Here is an 18,983-nt window from a genome sequence, read left to right as displayed (position 1 = left end):
TTTTAATTGGAAGAAATACTGTGTTTTTATGTACAGATATCTAATATCAAAAGTAATTGCTTTTATAGAACACTCATTTGGAGCTGGTTACCCCTTGAGATGAGAAAATGTATTCTAATTACAACAGATAATTCAGGAGGAGATAAACAGATTGAGGACTGGAAGGACCAAGAAATAGCAGCTGTACAGTCCACTGGAGATGAAGATAAAAGCTCATTTGTGAGGTAGGACACTGATCCCAAATTTACAGATAATAAGAGAGGTACCAGTTTTGGCAGAAACTTGATTTAAACAAAAATAGATTTCCTCCTTAAGCAAGGAACAGCTATATAAGGATATATTTTGAGAGACAAAAAGCCCCTTCCCTACTCCAGATGCATAATTTTAAATTATATGTGTGTGACTCTGATTTTTTTTTTTAATTTTCCTTTCAATGATCAAAAAGTTCATTCACAGAGAAAGATCACTTTGTTATCTTTAAATAAATAACAGATGCCACGATTCTTCTAGAAGTTTTTAAATCCCAGATGACTTGTGGTTTTTGCTGGTGAAACATAAAATGTATTTTTCTCTTCAGGGCTTTGGAGGAAAGCCAGAAAACTCCTCTGGTGATGGCATAAATCTGGAGTTGAGGGGGAGGAGCTGAAATGTTGGTGTATCTGCCTGGCAGCCCACTGATATTAAAAGGAGACAAAATCTGAGTGTCATCAGTTTGGCACCTGTCCTCTGGCAGTGGCCAATACCTGAGGCTTCAGAGGAAATGAAACACAAACGATAAAGCACTTGGCCAATTAAACTCTGCTCAGTCCCTGGAAGCAGAGCTCCCTCTGAACCCCATAGGCAGGTAACTAAAGCCCTGGAGCATAATATTAGATTACCCTCATTATCTTAACTCAGACAGGTAGAAACAGGGCATAAAACTACCCAGTGTCCTTTAAAAGCCCAGCCACTAATATTAGATTCAATGGGCTCCTGCAGCAATGAATTCTCTGGTACTGTCACGGTCAGAGTGTCACCGACTCACATGAAATGGATCATCTGTATCAATATATTAGATTTTCTTTAATTTTTCCAGGGAAACAGAGGTGAAAACTCCTGGGTGAAGTGGTCATTAAAACAATAACAGAGCCATTCTGGAGGAAGGGAGCGTGGCTTCTCCTTGAAAAGCTCCACGGTGCAAGAGCTAAAACTTTGGGGCTGTTTAATTAGATTCAGGAACAAGCTGGTTCAGCCAAGTTAAAGGGTTTTAATTTTATAAATGAGGAAAATATCTTTTGAAAAGCGAGGAGTTTGCTTGTGTTAATCAAAGGTAGGGAAGGGAAGCAGTGGACCGTGGTGGGAAGGGAGGCGTGACCCAAGGTCTGACAGGATGGAGCCACAGCTGGAAAGCTGCTGTTGGATGCAATGACATTTCCTTGACCCTACAGAGCTGACTGCACACCTCTAATCACTAAAAATACCCCTTTGACTACTGATGCAATTCTAGATGAGAAGTCCCTGACTGCTCTATCCTCAGACCAGCTCCACTACAGCAGACAATCCCACAGGTGTAGGTTCCAAAAGGAAAAAAATAAATTATCTTTAAACCTAAGGCACAAAAAGAAAAAAAGAAAAAATTCTATCTAATTTCAGGTCCTATGCAGGTCCATACTGTTCTAGACTCCATTGTGCTGATAATAGAGACCAAACTCATCAAAGGCTCTACCACATCTGACATTGCCCAACCTGCCAAATTACCGCCTTTCAGCTCAGGGTTCACCCTCAGGTCTCTGTCTCAGAGGGGTTTTGTCCAAGGTTAAGGAAGATTCTTCTCTCCTGCTCAAGGGTGTTTGGAGAGCCCTGACAAGGGCCAGACAAGCCCATCTCCTGCAGCAGCATTTTGCAATCATGCTCCACATTATTTGCAGACACTCATATGCCTCCCTGCTCATTTACCTAAACAGCCTGCTATTAAATTAAACTAACATAATCACACAGATAGCTTTCCCAACAACAAAGTCGTATAGAACACTTTGCTGTTTGTATGGCTGAAAAGCTCCTGGTTGTTCAGCTCATTTTGCACAGCAGAGGATGGCAGCATTAAACCCAGACGTGGGAGCTGCTGGAACTCAGAGTCACGTCGTGCTTGAAAGTGGATCTCGATTTTCCACTCTTGTGAAATTAGCCACTGAGTTCACCCCTGGCAATGCAACCACAACAAAGAGCCAATGGTACAGCCACTGCTACAGCCACTGCTCTCCTTCTGTGCTCCAAGAGCCACTGCCTGCTCCTCCTATTGGCATCAGAGAATGAAATGATCTGAGGAAATCAGAGCAGGGTTTGTCAGAGCAGGGCTGGTTCTCTGTCTGCTGCCTCTCCATCTCATCATTGGACATTTCTCCTTGGGAATAGATGGGAGAAGACATCATCTGCTATTGAGGATGAGACATCTCAAATACTTCCACCCAATCTCTTGGAAAACAGTTCATTTGAATATTGGTTTTCACAGGAGCCAGAGAGAGCCTTGATTCCTCCCCTTTCCTTTCAGTGTGGTATTGCCTTAAAAGCTCTGTAAGGGTGACATACTTTTTTTTCTTTCTTTTTTTTTGCATCATTGCACATTGGTTTCAAAACATACTCGTTTTCCTGACAGACTGTCTATTTTAGATCTGTAGATCTGTGTATTTTTCTTGACCTGTCTTTGTATTCTTCTTTCTCAGGCACATCTTTGACACCTCTCAGGGAGCTTAGCTTGGGAATTTGGTTGAGACAGAACTCACATCTTTACTTTTCCTCCTCTTTCCTGCCTTCACTTTATTTTCATATCTCATGTCAACATACACCACAGCTGTGCCTTGCTTGTCAATGCCAGGCTGCAATGCCTCCTTCCATCAACCTCTTAATGTGTGCATGATTTAATTTTCTGCCAGCAGGACAAGTCAGCTCAAAACCAAACACGGGACACATTTTAAACAGCAAAAGTCCTGAATCCAGCACCTAAACAAAAATGCTTACAAATTAACAAATTATGGCATATTTGAAGCTAAAATGGATGAAGTAAGTTATTCTGCAGAGTCCTTCTATTTGATGAGATGAAGTGACAGACACTTTTATAACAGATCTATCTACCAGAGGATGTGCCCAGTTAAAGGTCTGAGTCTCTCCTACTCACAAAGGGGGAATAGAAGGAGATTCCACAGTGCTGAGAATCTTACTTGATTTTGAAGTGCCTTGGTATTGTTAAAGGAAATGTTGAGTCTGGATTTGGTTTTGGCTCTAGAAAGAAAAGCTTTAGCTCTTTATATTCATAAAAGAAAGCCTATTTAGAAATGAAAGACACGATGTTGCATGGATAGCTTATAACATACAATTAATCAGGGATTTATCAAGGACAAATAAAAAGAATTAGGTACCACATTCTCTGGGGGAAGCAAATCAAAGGATGAGATAGCTTTGCAAAAGAAAGGAGAAATGAAGATAAATAGCAATTGCCAATAAATTTAAGAAAATAAAGATGTAATGTTAGGGGAAAAATATTGGCACAATGTTTTATTTAAAAGCGGTAATAAAAACATTGCTTACTTTGATTTCTGCCCTTTCTGCTTTATTGTTGATATAAAGATAAATTGACTCAGACTTCCAGGAGCGGGAAAGCTACAATCTACTATTACAGGCACTGTAAAAACCAGCTCTCCTATAATAACTGATTCATTATTAACAAGATTGGCTTCATTGCATGTGGGTATTTGTAGGAATTGACTGTGACCTAGGGCTGATTTGGGCCCTGACAAACCCACAGCAGGAACCCTGGGCTTGCCTTGGAGGAGACAGGATGCATTTGGTAACAATGCGCTGCTTTGATCAACCTACAGAGCACGTTTAAATTACCACACAAATATAGAATTCAGATCATATATAAAGACAGTGGCCAAGTTTTTGAAGATGTGGCTCAACCTTCTTCAATTTCCCTTCCTAATACACTGACTGCAACAGTGCTTATCTGGTTTTCACCAAGGCAATGTAAAAAGCAACTCAAGTTTTCAGAGACTCAATTTTTCTTCAAGCTTTCCTCTCCTTTATGCCAAAATTCCATGAAAGAATGAGCGTCCCTGTCCCCTGATGTGTCTCCAGTTTGTACTTACAACTACATTATGAGGTGTTAAATTACACAGTAAAAAGAGAAATGAGGACAGTGATAGAAGGTGCCTTTATACAGCAGAAGATATCCTTCAGTGGAGAGACTGGTATGAATCAAAATTTGAATTTCAGAAACCTGAGTTCTGAGTTTACAGCTTGGGCTCATCACTCCTCAAGGACACAAAGCAGATGCAACTCTCCAGTCATGCTTAAACTTCAGGTCACACCCACACTTCTCCTAAGCAGCAAGAGCTTCCCAGCACCAAGTGGGGCCAGGGAAAGGCAGGGCTGAGCCCTGGGATGGGATGGGATGGGATGGGATGGGATGGGATGGGATGGGATGGGATGGGATGAGCAGCAGGACGTGCGTCACGCTGCTGAGCACAGAGCACTGGCATTGCTTGCTCATGATTTAATTATTCACTCTACTGAAAAGCACTGAGACAGGCTACTGGGACCTGAGTCTGCCATTTCAGCAGGCTGAAAATAAGGCAGGCTCTCCTGCAGCACTGGTGTAGTGTCAGGGAAATGTCATGCTGCTGGAGTTATTAACTGAAATAAGCAGGAAAGTAGAGAAAAATGCTTGTGCTAACATATTGCCAATTAACAGAGCAAGCAAAAGTTCCATGTGGACATTCCTTTAAAAGCTCAGAACTTAATTTTCATGATTGTGTTTAAATAAGTAAAAATCCCATTTGTTACCAATGTGATTTTTAGCCTGGTTTGCTAAGAAAAACCATTTTGTGGGATCATGCTGTCTCCATTTGTCTATCAGTCTGCTTGCCTCTCCACACTCTCCCTTCACTCTGCTCGTTAGATTTTGAGGACTACTTCTAACTTCAGCCAAAGCTTGGCAGACAGTCAGAGGTCTCCAAAAATTGCATTTCTGTGAGTGTCACAGAAGCTGACATCTGGGAAGAAAGTGCCATTAAAATGTTCCTACTGAGAGAAGAGGTTTGGTGAAAGATCAAACACAAGAAACCTGTTGGAGCTCTTAAAGACCACCCAAGAATTCACTTGTGGGTTGCCAACCCACAAGAAACTGAGTTTTCTTGGTTTAGCTGCTCAAGGAACTGAACACATATTTTTAGGATTGAATGTGTTCATTACTGGGTGTCCAGGTCTGTTGGGAGCCTGGCTGATTAACAATATCACAGAGGTAACCTGAGGACAGAGATAAGGGGAAGGGATCAGGGGAGCAGAGATATGAGCTGTCACCACAGATAAGGAGCACAGCACAGCCCCCCTGGAAATGAAGGCCAGGTCTCCTGGGTCTGGGACTTGTATTTCAGCAGCTTAAAATATTTTCTTGACCCTTCTGTCCTCAGTTCCAGTTTCTGTGAGGTCACACACTCTGCTTCTTGTCAGGGATTAGTGGCAATGATGAGAACCAGGGTAAGTGATAAAAAGAGTGTGTTTTCTGGTCACAGATTAGGGGATTCCTAATGAAATAATGAGGTATGTATGTGATCCCATTTAAACTACTTTTCCTTATTACAGAAAATTCACATGGAAATGCCTGACTTGCTAGATTAGCACTGCTACCCTTGGAAAGGGAGAACACAGGCTCAGAGGTGAGGCACCCTGACAGCAGGGCACACCACTGCATGCAGCTCTGCCTGTTTATCCCCTGGAATTAATAAAAAAAGTATTCCTTCTGATTTCTTATGCTAGGAGTGCTTTTCCCTCCCCACCTTTGAAAGGAATATAAAGCAAGGTATCATCCTAAAACCCACAAAGCCTCATGAGCAGAGGAGCAAACAAAACCTCTCTCTCTCTTTTTAACAGGGAATCTGTCAGTTCAGTATCTGTCAAAATACTTTTGAAAATAATCAACCTCTAGTTTCACAACCATATGCTGAGGCACTGAGGAGCCACAGGCATGCAATATCAAACAGATTAGAGGCATCTTCTTCCAGCTCAGGGACAAAAACAGAAGATCATACACTGATTTCTGCTTCTAAAATGAATTTCCATCCTGAAATATCATTTTGCTTTATGACAATATGGTGTGTCTCAGCCTAGTCATCTCTAATTGGTGCTGATCCTGCATGAGCTGTCCTGTCCTCTGGGCCTGGTTCTGACTTTGCTACTCAGTGCCATAAGGAACCCACACAAGAGCTTTTCTCTCATGAAACTGGTCCACACTAACTATCAACATTCCAAGTTAAGATGCACTGCCAAACTGTGGTGTGGCTGTCCCAGAGTGACCTGTTATATACAGCATTGATTAACAATATCACTATATCACGATATCACAATATCATTGGTGCTGCCATGGGGAGCTCCACCTCTCCTTAGGGCCAGAACAGTTCTGCCATGAGTTGGGCACAGACCCTGACCCCACTTCACTCATCCCATGAGCACTTCTGAACAGTTCTGCCATGAGTTGGGCACAGACTCATCCCATGAGCACTTCCATCATCTATAATATGGCAAATTTCACACTGGCCTCATTCTTCCATAGGCTCCACTGTGTCTCTTTGACTCTATTTGTGCTCCAGCTTCTTGTCAGGCTGATTAAAGGCTCAGAGATGCCTAAACAAGTCCTGTAGCACATGCAAAAATCCTTCTGCAGTGCTCATCTCCTTCTCTGAGGGCTGCATCACTCAGCCCGTGTCCCTTGGCACGCTGGGCTGCTCCATCCCAGCTTCAAAGGTAGGGCCATGTCTTTGTTCCCTCATAAATATTTCTCCTCCATTTATGCCCATCTTTTGTTCACTCTTCTCATTGTGCAAAGAAGACTGGAAATTCTCACTTTGTGAACTTTTTAATGTGTGACAGAAAGAGGGAGACAAAGGATCCAGTTATTAGGCAGATCAGGTTCAGAATGAATCACAGAAGAGATTCTTCGTTCCATGATCTCATCTGAGAGGGCTCTCTGCAGCCTGGCTTTGAGTTATGTGGGCCTGGAATGGGAATGTAGCTGTGAATATGGGACCCATACCAAGCTGCCTCTTTCAGGGAACAGAAGGTTTTGCATACAACCCCACTGGATACAGGCATTATAAAAGGCACTTCCCTTCCAGAATTAATTTTCTGTTGAATGGAAATGCATCGAGCCAGATGGATCTATTTCAGGAGGAGCATCATGCTGGCACAGGTCTAAAATCAAAGATTATTGGGTTTGTGTATTCAGAGCAGGAATAGCTGAGGTTGAAATGTTCAGTACAGGTGCTGACATGGTCACGTCTGTGCCTTTTAAAGGAGCACCCCACGAAGGATGTGTTGAGTGAGTTTGCCAAATGTTAAACTGAAGAAACATATGAAATTTATAATTAATACCTGAAAATATTTCTACTGCTCCTTGTGATACTAGCAATGAATAAATAAAAGACATTTTTTAGCTGCTGAGAAAGTTGCAGCTTCTGGCAGATACAAAAGTTCATTAAAGAGTGGTAGAAATGACTGGCCACCTGGAAGAAAGGTGGCTCCAGTGGAGAATTTGGCTGCCCACATCCCTGTGATGGTTTTGGAAAGTCAGCAGCCTAAATCCACAGATCTGGGTCCTGGGGACTCTCCAGACAACACACAAATTTCATAACAGAACTACAAAAAAAAAAAAAAAAAGGGGGTTTCCAAACCCAAGGCTAGCACAGGCTCACACATAAGCCACCCAACCACCCATTTTTCCACACCAAACCCACTCACTGCTTGTGAAAATTGAAATAAACTCTTTCAGCAGCTGGGCAGCTCAGCATTAGGCTGTGTATTATCTCCAACATGCTCAGCTCACTCTCCCCTCATGCCCCACTCCCATCTGTTACATGGAGCCACCTGCAATCCATCAGCAGGTTTTAGCATTAACAGCTCTGTGCTGGAAAATCTGTTTTTCCTGTTGGAGGTGTGAACAGTGCCTGCTCCCTCCTCTGGTACCACAGCCAGCACTCACCCCCAGCTCGCAGCAGAGCAATGGGTGTCAGCATTGGCCACCAGCTGAATTCTGCTCCTGGCAGCCACCAGAGGGGCTGAGTTTGGCAGATACAGAACTTTGCAGCTATCAGCAGCCTCATTTTACTCATGGCTGCATGACCAGAAATCTGTCTTACAAGGAACCCATAGAGCAACTGCAAATTTTCATCCTGAGGAAAACTAACCTTTGGGTTATACAGTGCTATTTCAATTGGGGATATTTTTAGTCTTATCACTGCCTTCAGTTCAGCGTGCACAGGAAAGAATACCACCAATCTTTGCTACAACACAAGGCTTGCTTGAAAATGAGTTAATATAACAAAAAATACATTTTTATTTACAAAAGCTGTTCATCCTAGAGGCATATGAGAACTGTAGAAAAAAATAAACTCAATTTCTAAAAGGGCAGTAAGGCCCCATTGCCAAATAAAATACAAAACCAGCAGAAAAAATCCAAATGAAAAACAACCAATTAACCCTACCACCCCACCAAAAATGCTAGAGGGAAAAAAAATAAGAAGAAGAAGCAGCAAACTTCCCCAGTATTGCAGGAAAGGGCTTTCCAGCTGTCTTCATGGATATCTTCTAAGAGAAACAAAATCCTGTGCAACAAACCTCCTTTTCCTTAGCAAATGGTCCTGCAGTACCATGGACAGTACAGCCACCATGAAGTGCTAATTCGACCTGGTCTGAGAACTTCTTTTTGCAAATGCAAACTGGAGCCAAACAGCACAAACACAGAAGCAGTAAGAGCCCCCAGGATTAGGAGTCAAAGGCAAAAAAAAATACAAAGTTCACCAGATCTCTACTAGAAAGGAGAATCCTTCCACAAGCTCCAAAGAGGAAGGGCCCTGCTCTCAACCATTCTGAAGCAGTACAGGGACACAGCAAGGCTTCATCCTTTGTACTACACACACATCATCATAACTACCAAAGCTACTCCTCATCCTGTGGCAAAAATGCCTTCACTTGGCCAAATTTACTACAGGAGTTACTGTACTGATAACTACTGCCTCTGCTGATGCCTCTGGATCAATAGCAAAGATTAATTTAGGCAACTGATTTCTACTAAGGACTAAGTGCACGGGTGAGCTGAGGAGAATTTGAATCATTGCTGCAGTGATAAAAACCTTCTTGAGGCAGTCAGCCCGTGCAGGCAGCAGTGTCTGTCACCCCCCACACTGCCACAGCACAGCAGGGCTGGCAGCATCTGCACCCTGCTTAGAAAGCAGTGCCACTTCTGCACCTGGCTTGGATTCCCAGCTGAGCACAACTGCTGACTCAAGCACAGACATGGCAATTTCAGCAGCTCCCCAGGAACAAAATCCAGCAACACACTGGGAACCCCAGAGAGCAGCCAGCTCTGTGCTGCCAGTCCTGTGAGCCACAGCTAACACAGCTTCTTTGCACAGAGCTGTCCTGGCTTTGCTCTGTGTCAGGAGCCTGCTGGGGGAGAGCAGGGCTTGTGCCAGGGCTGTGCCATTTTACAGGGGCTGCTCAGCCCAAGGGACAGAGAGCCTGCTGCTGCAGCAGCCCCTTGGGCTTGTGGCTCTAACCTGCAGCCCAGGAGGCTGAGACTGAAGCAAAGCCACAATAAAGAATCCCAGAAGCCAAGCACGTTCCTTTGTATCCTCGTCCACCAAATCTGGGTTATTTAAATGTGTTTCCAGACATTCCAAACAATGTGCTGTGAAACAGGTAACACTCTCCTGTAGCATTTTGGCATCCATAATCTCTGCCTGACAGAACCATGTTTAAGTAGCAGAAAGCTACTAAAACAGAAGCTCTTTTAAAAACCTTTTCCTTGGTTTAGTTTTCTTCATCATTGCCCATTCTCCCAGGATGACATGCAAATTACAGCTCATGTATTAAAAGCATAAATCAGACCGGTGGCAAGTGAAAGTGCTTCTAGAGAATGGCTCCATGGGAGGTGATACAAGGCTTAAGATATTCAGAAATCTATATTCTCACCTTCTCCAAAAACGTTTTGCTCATTTACTTCAACAACTCTTCAGCCCCCAAGAGAACTCTGTGTCCACAGTGCACATGATGACAAAGCAGAATCACTCTATTGTCTCCTCAGCTCTCTACCCTGCTGCTGCCCTCAGACTCTCCTTCAGAGCCAGTAATCAAGGACACATTTGAAGAAAAAAACCCAAACAAAACAACAAAAATATTAGGTCTTTTACCATTTGTCAGGGATTGTCAAGACCAGCCCATTTCTGCTGCATTGTTCCACTAAGGACTGCCCTCAACAGGGATACAAAACAATTCATGACCCCAGGCTCATCCTTGGTTTGTGAAGATCCCTCAGAACAAGTCATCCAAGTAAACTAAACACAAACACAGAATTGTTCAGAAATGAAATGGCCTGACAAGTGCAGTGAGAGGGGCAGGGAACTGGTGTGAGAGCTCCTCTGGAACACCCATTCCACTGGATTGCCCACAAAAGGTGCTGCTGGACTGTCCTTCCATGCACAGCAAGGAGTCCAACTGAGCTAAACCAGGGAAATAAAAACTTAGTGTGAAGAACTGCAGAAAGCAAAGTCCCCTTCCCTCACTGTGGGAGGAGAACATCAAACCAGAGGGATAAGAGAGCAGAATTCAGCTCCAAAATATCACTTCCTTGAACACATACAAATGTACACATGCTCACAACTCACTTCATCTCGACCTACACCAGATCATGGGTGTGATGCCACTTCAAGAAATAAGGATTTAAAAGCCCAACAGATCAAACTGAGAAATAACCAACAGAACCAAGGTTGTCACTTTTATCCCCAGCAGCACTACAGTGTGTTTAAACTCAAAGTAAGCACAGATAAATCAGAGGGCCCTAGACCAAGCTGCATCATTGCTGCCTTCTGTTGAGTAAGTCAAGAAATCTCGGCTCAGGAGATGGCCTTACACTCTTTTAATCTCTACAGGACTTGCTGAGTAAGGAGTAAGTGCCAGTTGTGCTGTGTCTGGTCTTCAAAACTGTCTGGAGAACCTAGATATTCCAGAGCACCTGAAAGGATAGAAACTCTAGGGCAGAAAGACAGTTTTTAATATGTTTGCACCTGCCCTGATGTCCTAGAAATGGGTTTTGCCTCCACTTGTGAAGCTTTCAGATATTCACAGGCATTTCCATGGCACCTCAGCTATGAGTTTTAGGAAGAGCAGACACATCCAATTAGCATTTGGCTGGTTTAGCACTCTGCTCTCAGGAGAAAATGACTTTGGGTCACTGGGAGGGTTTCTCTAGCTTTCACTCTCAGGAACTCGAGGTGTCTTATTTCAGAGGGCAGTTTTGATCAATAGGACTCCAACAAGGTTGGAAGCTGCTCTGCTGTCACTGGCTCTCTTCCTTCCTGTTATCCAGAACATCACAAGCTTTTTTCATTTTCTACTTTTTTCTGTCCTTCAGTGTGTTGTTTTAAACTAAATTATGGTAATGCTGTCACTGGCTCTCTTCCTTCCTGTTATCCAGAACATCACAAGCTTTTTTTATTTTCTACTTTTCTTTTTTCTGTCCTTCAGTGTATTGTTTTAAACTAAATTATGGTAATAACTACCAAGAGAAACCCCACAAACAACAATAATAAAAAAGTATGCCAAGTATGCTAAGAAAGAGAAGCTGAGTGCCCATTAGTAAAGTTAGAGAGAAGCATTAAAAAAAAGGCAGATTTGTTAAACATGACTCATTTATTTTTCCTTCCTTTCATAAATCTTAGTATTTCCTTGGATAAATGCCACACATTCAGTTCATTCTAAAATGATGCTCCTGGTTTAACTGCTACCTGCCTTTATTTACTAAAAGATCAAACAAACAATGAAACCCCCTAAACTCAAAAACCAGCTTCACCTCTCTCCATCAAGAGTATTAAGTCAAAGCCAGGTCTTCTAATCCTCTAAACCTGTGCAGTGGCTGTAGGTGTGCAGCCACCACACTTCACTCCTCTCTGGGAAGATGACAGACCCATATTTGCTTTTCCCATTCCAGCTAAATATACAAAGAAGTGGAAAGATACTGAACCAGAATACAGCTGAAAAGGCAACAAAAACAACATCAGGCAAAGGTTTCCTTTCTGCCTCTGTAAACACTGCTTTTAATCTCATATGGTAAAAATGATTCAAGTTCCACACAAATGAGTCAATGATAAAATTACCACATAATTTTTTTTTTCCTGTCAAAATAAGCTTTCTTACCAGCTACAAAGGCAAAAAGCTGAAACATTACATAAAATAGTTACCACTATATGAAACACAGAGTACAGGAAAAGACTTTAAAATCACTGATGTGCTGCTGGAATGGAGACATATTTTTTTGCATTTGTCAATGTTTTTCAGACCTGAGTGCAATCTTGTCTGTTTTACAAAAGAGAGCTGCTCTCTTTTTTAACTAAACTTTTAGAACTTTTCTTCCTGAAGTGCCTAAATAGAGTAATTCTATTTCAAATTTACCTTATATGTATATAGGGACTATCCAAATATTGGCTCATTATTTTTTTCTTCTGTTGTTTTGGGGAATAAAACCTTGACCTTCCTGAAAGCACTGATTGTGAGATCCCTCAGCTGCAAAAATCAATACTAACACAACCAAAACAAGTGTGATGGGGAAATTGGTCTGTTGGACTTGACCATCACTTTGCCATACAGAAGGTCAGCCCTGTAGCAATGGTGACTTACCCAAGCTTCAGAAAATGACCCAGCAGAATAGAAAACACTGTGTAGTAAACCAAGAAATGGCAGCCTAACTTAAAATTTAAAAAAAGAGTCAGCATTTTCCCCTCCTGCCTCCATGATAACCAATCTTGCACTTTTTTAGAAATGTCCTCAAAATGAGACCACATGAAGAAAAGCCCATCACCAGAAGGAAACCCCATGGCTGAGAGCAGAGCCCACATGTGAGCTGGTATTTCTGGAGATGTTGTGGTGCTAATTTTGCCAGATGTATGTTAGCAGCAGACCATAATCACATAAAATAGAAATGGTTATAAAATGTTTGGGTATGAGAAAGTGCAGTTTCATTGGTACAAGGCTGCAGTCACACTAAATGTGACCTGTGCATGTGTGGCTTTACCTCTCTCCTCTGCCAGGGGACTGTTCTTCAGCTGAGAGCTGCCAGCTGTAAAAACTTCTTTTTGACAACGTGGACGTGTGATGTGGACATTTACATGACTCTCTTGCAGCCTGTTCCCAACCCTTACTTTCTAACATGGACATTTGGGCCCATTTTCAGCCAGTCCAGCGTGTATGAAGAATAAACTGCCCTTTTTAAAATACTACTGTAACTTTTACCTATGCAGATTGCCAGGCTGAATTTTAAATGCAATCACTTGGCTTCCAGTGCACTCTAAAAATCAGGAGCCCCAGTCAGCATGAATCAGTGCTCTGCACCCAGGACCTGCTATTTCCATCATTTTAAGCCTCTGTGCTGCAATTATGTGAATTGTCCATTTTTTTCCCCAGCCTCCTCCATGAAATGCATATGTAATGTAAACCCCATTTATCACACTGGAAATTGCTATTGCATTTAATCTTCCCAAAGAGACCAAAATCAAATTATGATGTGTAACGAATGATAACCTGTCAAATTCAAGGGAATACTCCCAGCTTATCCCTCCACATCTAAAATATTACAGGTCAAAGGGGTCCAGTGTAGAAGACATGGGTAGGAAGACATGATGTGAGAATACATAATGAGAAGATGAAAGCTCTCTAAATCTTTGCAGATTGAATGAAATCTAATTACATGCTGTATTGATTGTTGTGTATTACTGGAAAGAGACAGTGAAAAGGGAAAAAGGCAATTAGACTGAAATTGTAGTCTGACCTTCAATTGCTTTTGGCATGAAAGGTTATGCTCTACTTGGGGCATCAAAAATTCTTTATGCTTTATGGTGAATCATTAGCAACAGACTTAGATACAAAACTGATTAGGGGAAAAAGATCAGTCAGTTCAATAATTTTTAATTTTTTCCCCTTTAGAAAAAAGTAAAGGCATAGGAAGAAAATACAAAGTGTTATCATTATGACATTTAATGAATTGCTACCAAGTCTAGCTGGTATGAGTTCTGTGCTGAATGACAATAAAATATATCCATCAATAGCAACACCATAGCAAAAATAATAAAAAAGAATTTATATGGATTGCTCAACTAGGTCTATAATAACTCTTTTTTTCAAAATAAACATTGCACTCAAGGTCAAACATCAGAAGGTAATACAAAGTCTCACCAAGAAAATTCCACTGACACGTTTCATTGCTTTCCTTTCCCTCTACATGTTCTATTCATTTGCTTCCACCCAACCCAGCAGCAGCTGAGGGAAAAGAAAGCTTTCAGAAATACTATTTTTCCCCAAGTTGATAAAAAACCAGAGCACGAGCAAACGAAAACTATTGTTTGGGTGTATGTCTGCATGACTCTGCAGGGAATCATGGCAATTCTCATTCATCCTGTTCTAAAAACTCTTGTTCTGCCAAAGATAATGGCAAGGACCAGCTTTCTCCTGGCTTTCATCTATGGTCCTCTGAGTTCTGCACACACCTCCACAGGCACTGCACTCACTGATTTCATTCAGACTGAAAAGTTAATGAGTTCTCAAGTGATCAGTTTTGGGTTGCCTCTTCATACATTTGTAATGTTACTGCCTGTGTTTCTTTTCCTTGCAGAAGGTACTCACTCCTAAATAACATTTCCTTGATTGTATGTAAACAAATATGTGTGACGGAAACAAAATTCTGTGCAGCTGCAAGGCTGGTCTCTCACAGCGTGGATTTTTATTGCTCTGGATCATCAACAGAGTCCCTAGAAAATCCAGGTAAGTTTTATGACTTCAGGTCTCATCTGAATAGAAGAGAAAAAGAAAATAAAAGAACACTGAGATATTACCAAAAATATACTTAATAGGTAGCTCTAAATTTGCTGATCTCAAAGAGAAAGGACCAAGAGCAGAAAACTGAAGTACTGGGCTGGGCTGACCTGCTGCATTGATAGCATTGAGCTGGACTCAGCCTCCTGGAGCTTTGAGGAGTTCTGGGTATGCAATAAACTCATATTCCTCCTGAATAAAACCTGTCCACCCATGTCTGTCTCTCCACATGGAAGAGACTTGGACCCACCCTATGAAGAAGTGACATCCAAGACAGCCTCAGGCAGCTCTCTGACCTTGTGATCTTGTGCAGGGCTGAGGATCCTGACTCAACACTGAGGTGAAGCTGCAGAGCACAGAGTGTTTGTGTCACAGCAGCCCTGGTGTGTGACACAGCACAGCCCTGTCACACAGGCTCCCCTGCATCCCACTGAAGCCCATTAATGACATAAATCATGACTCATGGTATTACAAACAGAACAGCAGCCAGCCAAACCCAAATACAGATCCTTGGTCTTGATTTCACTTGCAGAGATGCAACTCAGATGATTTCAGTGGAGCACTTCCTAATTTCTTTGGACTTTTTCTTTTTGTTGAAGCATGATTGGGGAAAAAAGTCTTTTTTTTCAGAATGATGATGAAAGAATTAATATATGTTAACGTACCACTGTGTAATAATAAGAAACTCAACAATCACATCAGAGAAGAATTAAGGGGAAATAAACAGGAAATTTGAACAGCTCAGCTTGAAAAACTTTCTGTATTTTCCTGTACAAGAACTTCCAGGGAAAGAAAACTGCCTGCGGTGTTTGATATGACCTGAAGAAGAACGTAAAACTAAGTACAAGTCATTTCACCCATGAAGATTCATATCCAATAAATTGAATTAAAGAAGATGAGGAAAACAGATCCCAAAGAGAGGCATGCTTCACAGAGAACTTCCAGTCATTGCGTGCAATGGTGCCTGCCTAGCACGGTAAGGACTCTGCTGATTCTCCAGGGGATACTGTGCTGAGCTGAACACAGCACAGGGAAATCCTTCCCGAAGTCTTCCCTCTGAAGAACGCCAAGAACAAATCTATTTGGGCGAGAAAACCCCATTCATTGAGCTGTGATGGAAATATCTTGCATAACAATCTAATCTAGTTTGGGAACTTTGTGGCTTGGTGGAATTCATGAGAACGATTTTCCTCTTAAATCCTACATTCTTCAGAACTGTTCCAAAATATGGTTAGAAAAAACAGCTGTTGACACTTTCCTTCTAATTCCTGAATGTGTGGGTTTGGGACTAACACCCCACTCCATGCTCCCCCTCTCTCTGCCCTGTTTATCCAGAGGAGAACATGAGGGGATGCCTGTTCCCTAACACTTGCTAGCACAAACTACATATTGCTGTAACAGCCAAACTTACTTAGATTTATACATTCATTCACAAAGTAGTAATAGGAAACATACTTTATGCTTCCCTCCTATTTGTCTGCATTTTGAGGCTACAGTAGCCCTGCATAAATCAATGTTACAAGTAGGATTTCCACAAGCAGCCTAGAAGCACATATTAAACACATTTACACTGAAAATTCTATTTGCTGTGAAACACTAAATGTTACATTTATATTACAATCTCATGCAAAAGTTCACTCCTCCAGCCTTTTCTTGTCCAAAACACTGCTGTATTTAATCACGTACTTATTCCTCTGATGTCTCACACTTAGAACTTTACGAATCTATGCAAATACAAATGCAGTCATTTTGAAGAATGAGTTTCTATATGAAAGGTTACCTGTCCTATAACAACTGGCTAACCATGCTTACCCTGTTTTAACTACTGTGGAAGGGTTCTTTGCTAACCTAGCACTATTTTTCAAGGCTGGTGAATTAGAATGGTAAGTCATAAAAAGAACTGGTGGATGCTTCCCCTCCTCATCAATGACAATAACAAATTTAAATGGCAAAATCCTTAAGAAAACATATGGGTGCTATGTTTAAACAGACCATTAATAGTGCACAATGTAAGAACTCAGCAGAATGTTTTTAAAGTAGTTCCAAAACCAAGTATATGACTTAGAGCTATAATCTAACACTGTATTTGCTATACAAACAACTTCCTATGCAGAGTTAATATATCCAGACAAGCTGTAAAACCTGGTACAGTTTGTAGGGACCTCCTCTGATCCCGAAACCCCTGAACTGCAGCCTCCTGAACTTTGCATCTATTGAGGAAGTCCTGACTTTGGACCAAGAGTTGGCAGAGAGGCAGGGTGGCGGTGGGAGGCTCGACAAACCCCTCCAGCAAACCCCGCATCACCTCCTGCCCTCGGTTTGCAGCGCTGGGGTCGGAGTGAGCGGTGCCCGGGCTCCCCTCCCCGGCACGGGGACACTTCGGGGGCTCCTGCCCATCACCTCCTGCCCTCGGTTTGCAGCGCTGGGGTCGGAGCGAGCGGTGCCCGGGCTCCCCTCCCCGGGGACACTTCGGGGGCTCCTGCCCATGCTGCAGCACCCTCCCGGGGCACAGGACACCCCCTCCCCGCCCCTCGTACCATTGAGCTGGTTGTAGACCACTTCCTCCAGGTGGTCCAGGCGCTGCAGGATGGACTCCCTGTCGGCCAGGCTGCCCACCTTGGCGCCGCGGCTCCTGGCCCGGCGCTCCGCGCTCCGGACGATCTGCACCAGCTCCTGGGAGCGGTCCTGGATCCTGCAGTACACGGAGAAGAGGATGATGCCCACGAAGACCAAGATGTTCACCGTCAACAAAGTTTTGATTTTCCGTGCCACCGCCATGGGAGCCGCGGGCGCGGTGGCGGGGGGCGCATCCAGGCGCGGCGAGCGGCGGCCCCGCGGCCACCCGGCGAGGGGCGCGCCCGGGGCGCGGAGCGGAGCCGCGCGGAGCGGAGCCGAGGGCAGCGGAGCCAGCAGAGAGCGGGAGCGGAGCCGAGGAGAGCGGAGCTGTCCTTCAGCACCGCCCCGCGCCCGCCGTCGCCCCGCGGGGCCCGCGCCGCGGCGGGCAGGGCGGCATGGAGCTCTGCTGCTCCGCCGAGCCTCCTCCTCCTCCTCCTCTTCCTCCTCCTGCTGCTGCTGCTGCTGCTCCGGCGGCTCCCGCCCGCCCGCCCTCGCTCGCTGTCCGCCGCCCCAAACGCAGAGCGCCGGTGCGCGGTGACGTGCTCGGGGGATCTCATCGGCATGCACACGGCGGAGCCGCGCCCGCCCCGCGCCCTGCCCAGCGGCCCCGCCGCGCCCAAGGGGCCATCTTACCGCCGCTGCCCCCCCGGAGAGCCCGCACTGCCCGCGGGCACCGGCCCAGGGTGAAGGTGTCCTTGGAGGGGAGCGATGCCCCACCCGTCTCAGCGGTGGAGATGAGGTGAAGCAAGTTCGCACGCTCCCCGGCAAGAGGGAGAGCTGGCAGCGCGCTCGGCTCCGTGGGTTTCCCCAGCAGCCCGAGTACGGCAATGGTTTGGGATCCTGCATGGAAATGACATGGTTGGGACCACATCCACAGGCAAGAGAAGTTCTTGCCAAGCATCCATAGAAAAATGGGCTCATAAAATAGTTTAGGTTGGCAGAAATGTTTAAAAGCCCATCTGCTCCAAGCCCTCTGCAATGAGCAGGGACATCTTCAACTAGATCAGGCTGCTCAGAGCCCTGTCTGAACTGACCTCTAATGTTTCCAGGGATGGGGCATCCATCGCCTCTCTGGGCAACTTATGACAGCATTTTATCAACCTCATCAGAAAATATTTATTCTTTATATCTAGTCGAAATTGATAATCTCTCAGGTCAAAACCATTAACTCTAATCTCAATACCTATGGACATTAAATACTCATTTTCAACAACTTCTCCATCATGTTCACACTGATGCTCCTTTTATACAAAAAGATATACCCATCTCACTTAAAGGGTTGCATACCATAGGATGCATCCTGGTGCTGGGAATTTTTCTCCTTTCATCCTTCCTTCGTGGTTTCAGGAGCTGCCAGCTCAAAGTCTAGCAAAGGTTACAACCTCCCCAAGTTCATTGAAACTTAGCGAGTCCTGCTCAGGGTTCCCTGATAAATTCTCCACTGCTGGTCCTGCTTCTGACCCTCCTGCTGCTCACCTTCT

General features: G+C 43.8%; 1 protein-coding gene across 1 annotated transcript in view; it reads right to left on the bottom strand.

Moving 5' to 3' along the window:
* GALNT9 (polypeptide N-acetylgalactosaminyltransferase 9) overlaps nucleotides 1–17,999 on the bottom strand; it is a 132,973-nt gene extending 114,974 nt beyond the window's left edge. Inside the window, exon 1 of the mRNA XM_039724811.1 lies at nucleotides 17,424–17,999. Coding sequence (XP_039580745.1) covers nucleotides 17,424–17,664 — 241 coding nt within the window. The 5' untranslated portion in view covers nucleotides 17,665–17,999. The remainder of the gene's footprint in view (nucleotides 1–17,423) is intronic.
* Nucleotides 18,000–18,983: the final 984 nt, after the last annotated feature.

This window comes from Passer montanus, unplaced genomic scaffold (genome assembly GCF_014805655.1).
Source record: "Passer montanus isolate IOZ18808 unplaced genomic scaffold, ASM1480565v1 scaffold53, whole genome shotgun sequence".
Classification (NCBI taxonomy): domain Eukaryota; kingdom Metazoa; phylum Chordata; class Aves; order Passeriformes; family Passeridae; genus Passer; species Passer montanus.
This window is presented reverse-complemented; position numbering and strand designations above follow the sequence as displayed.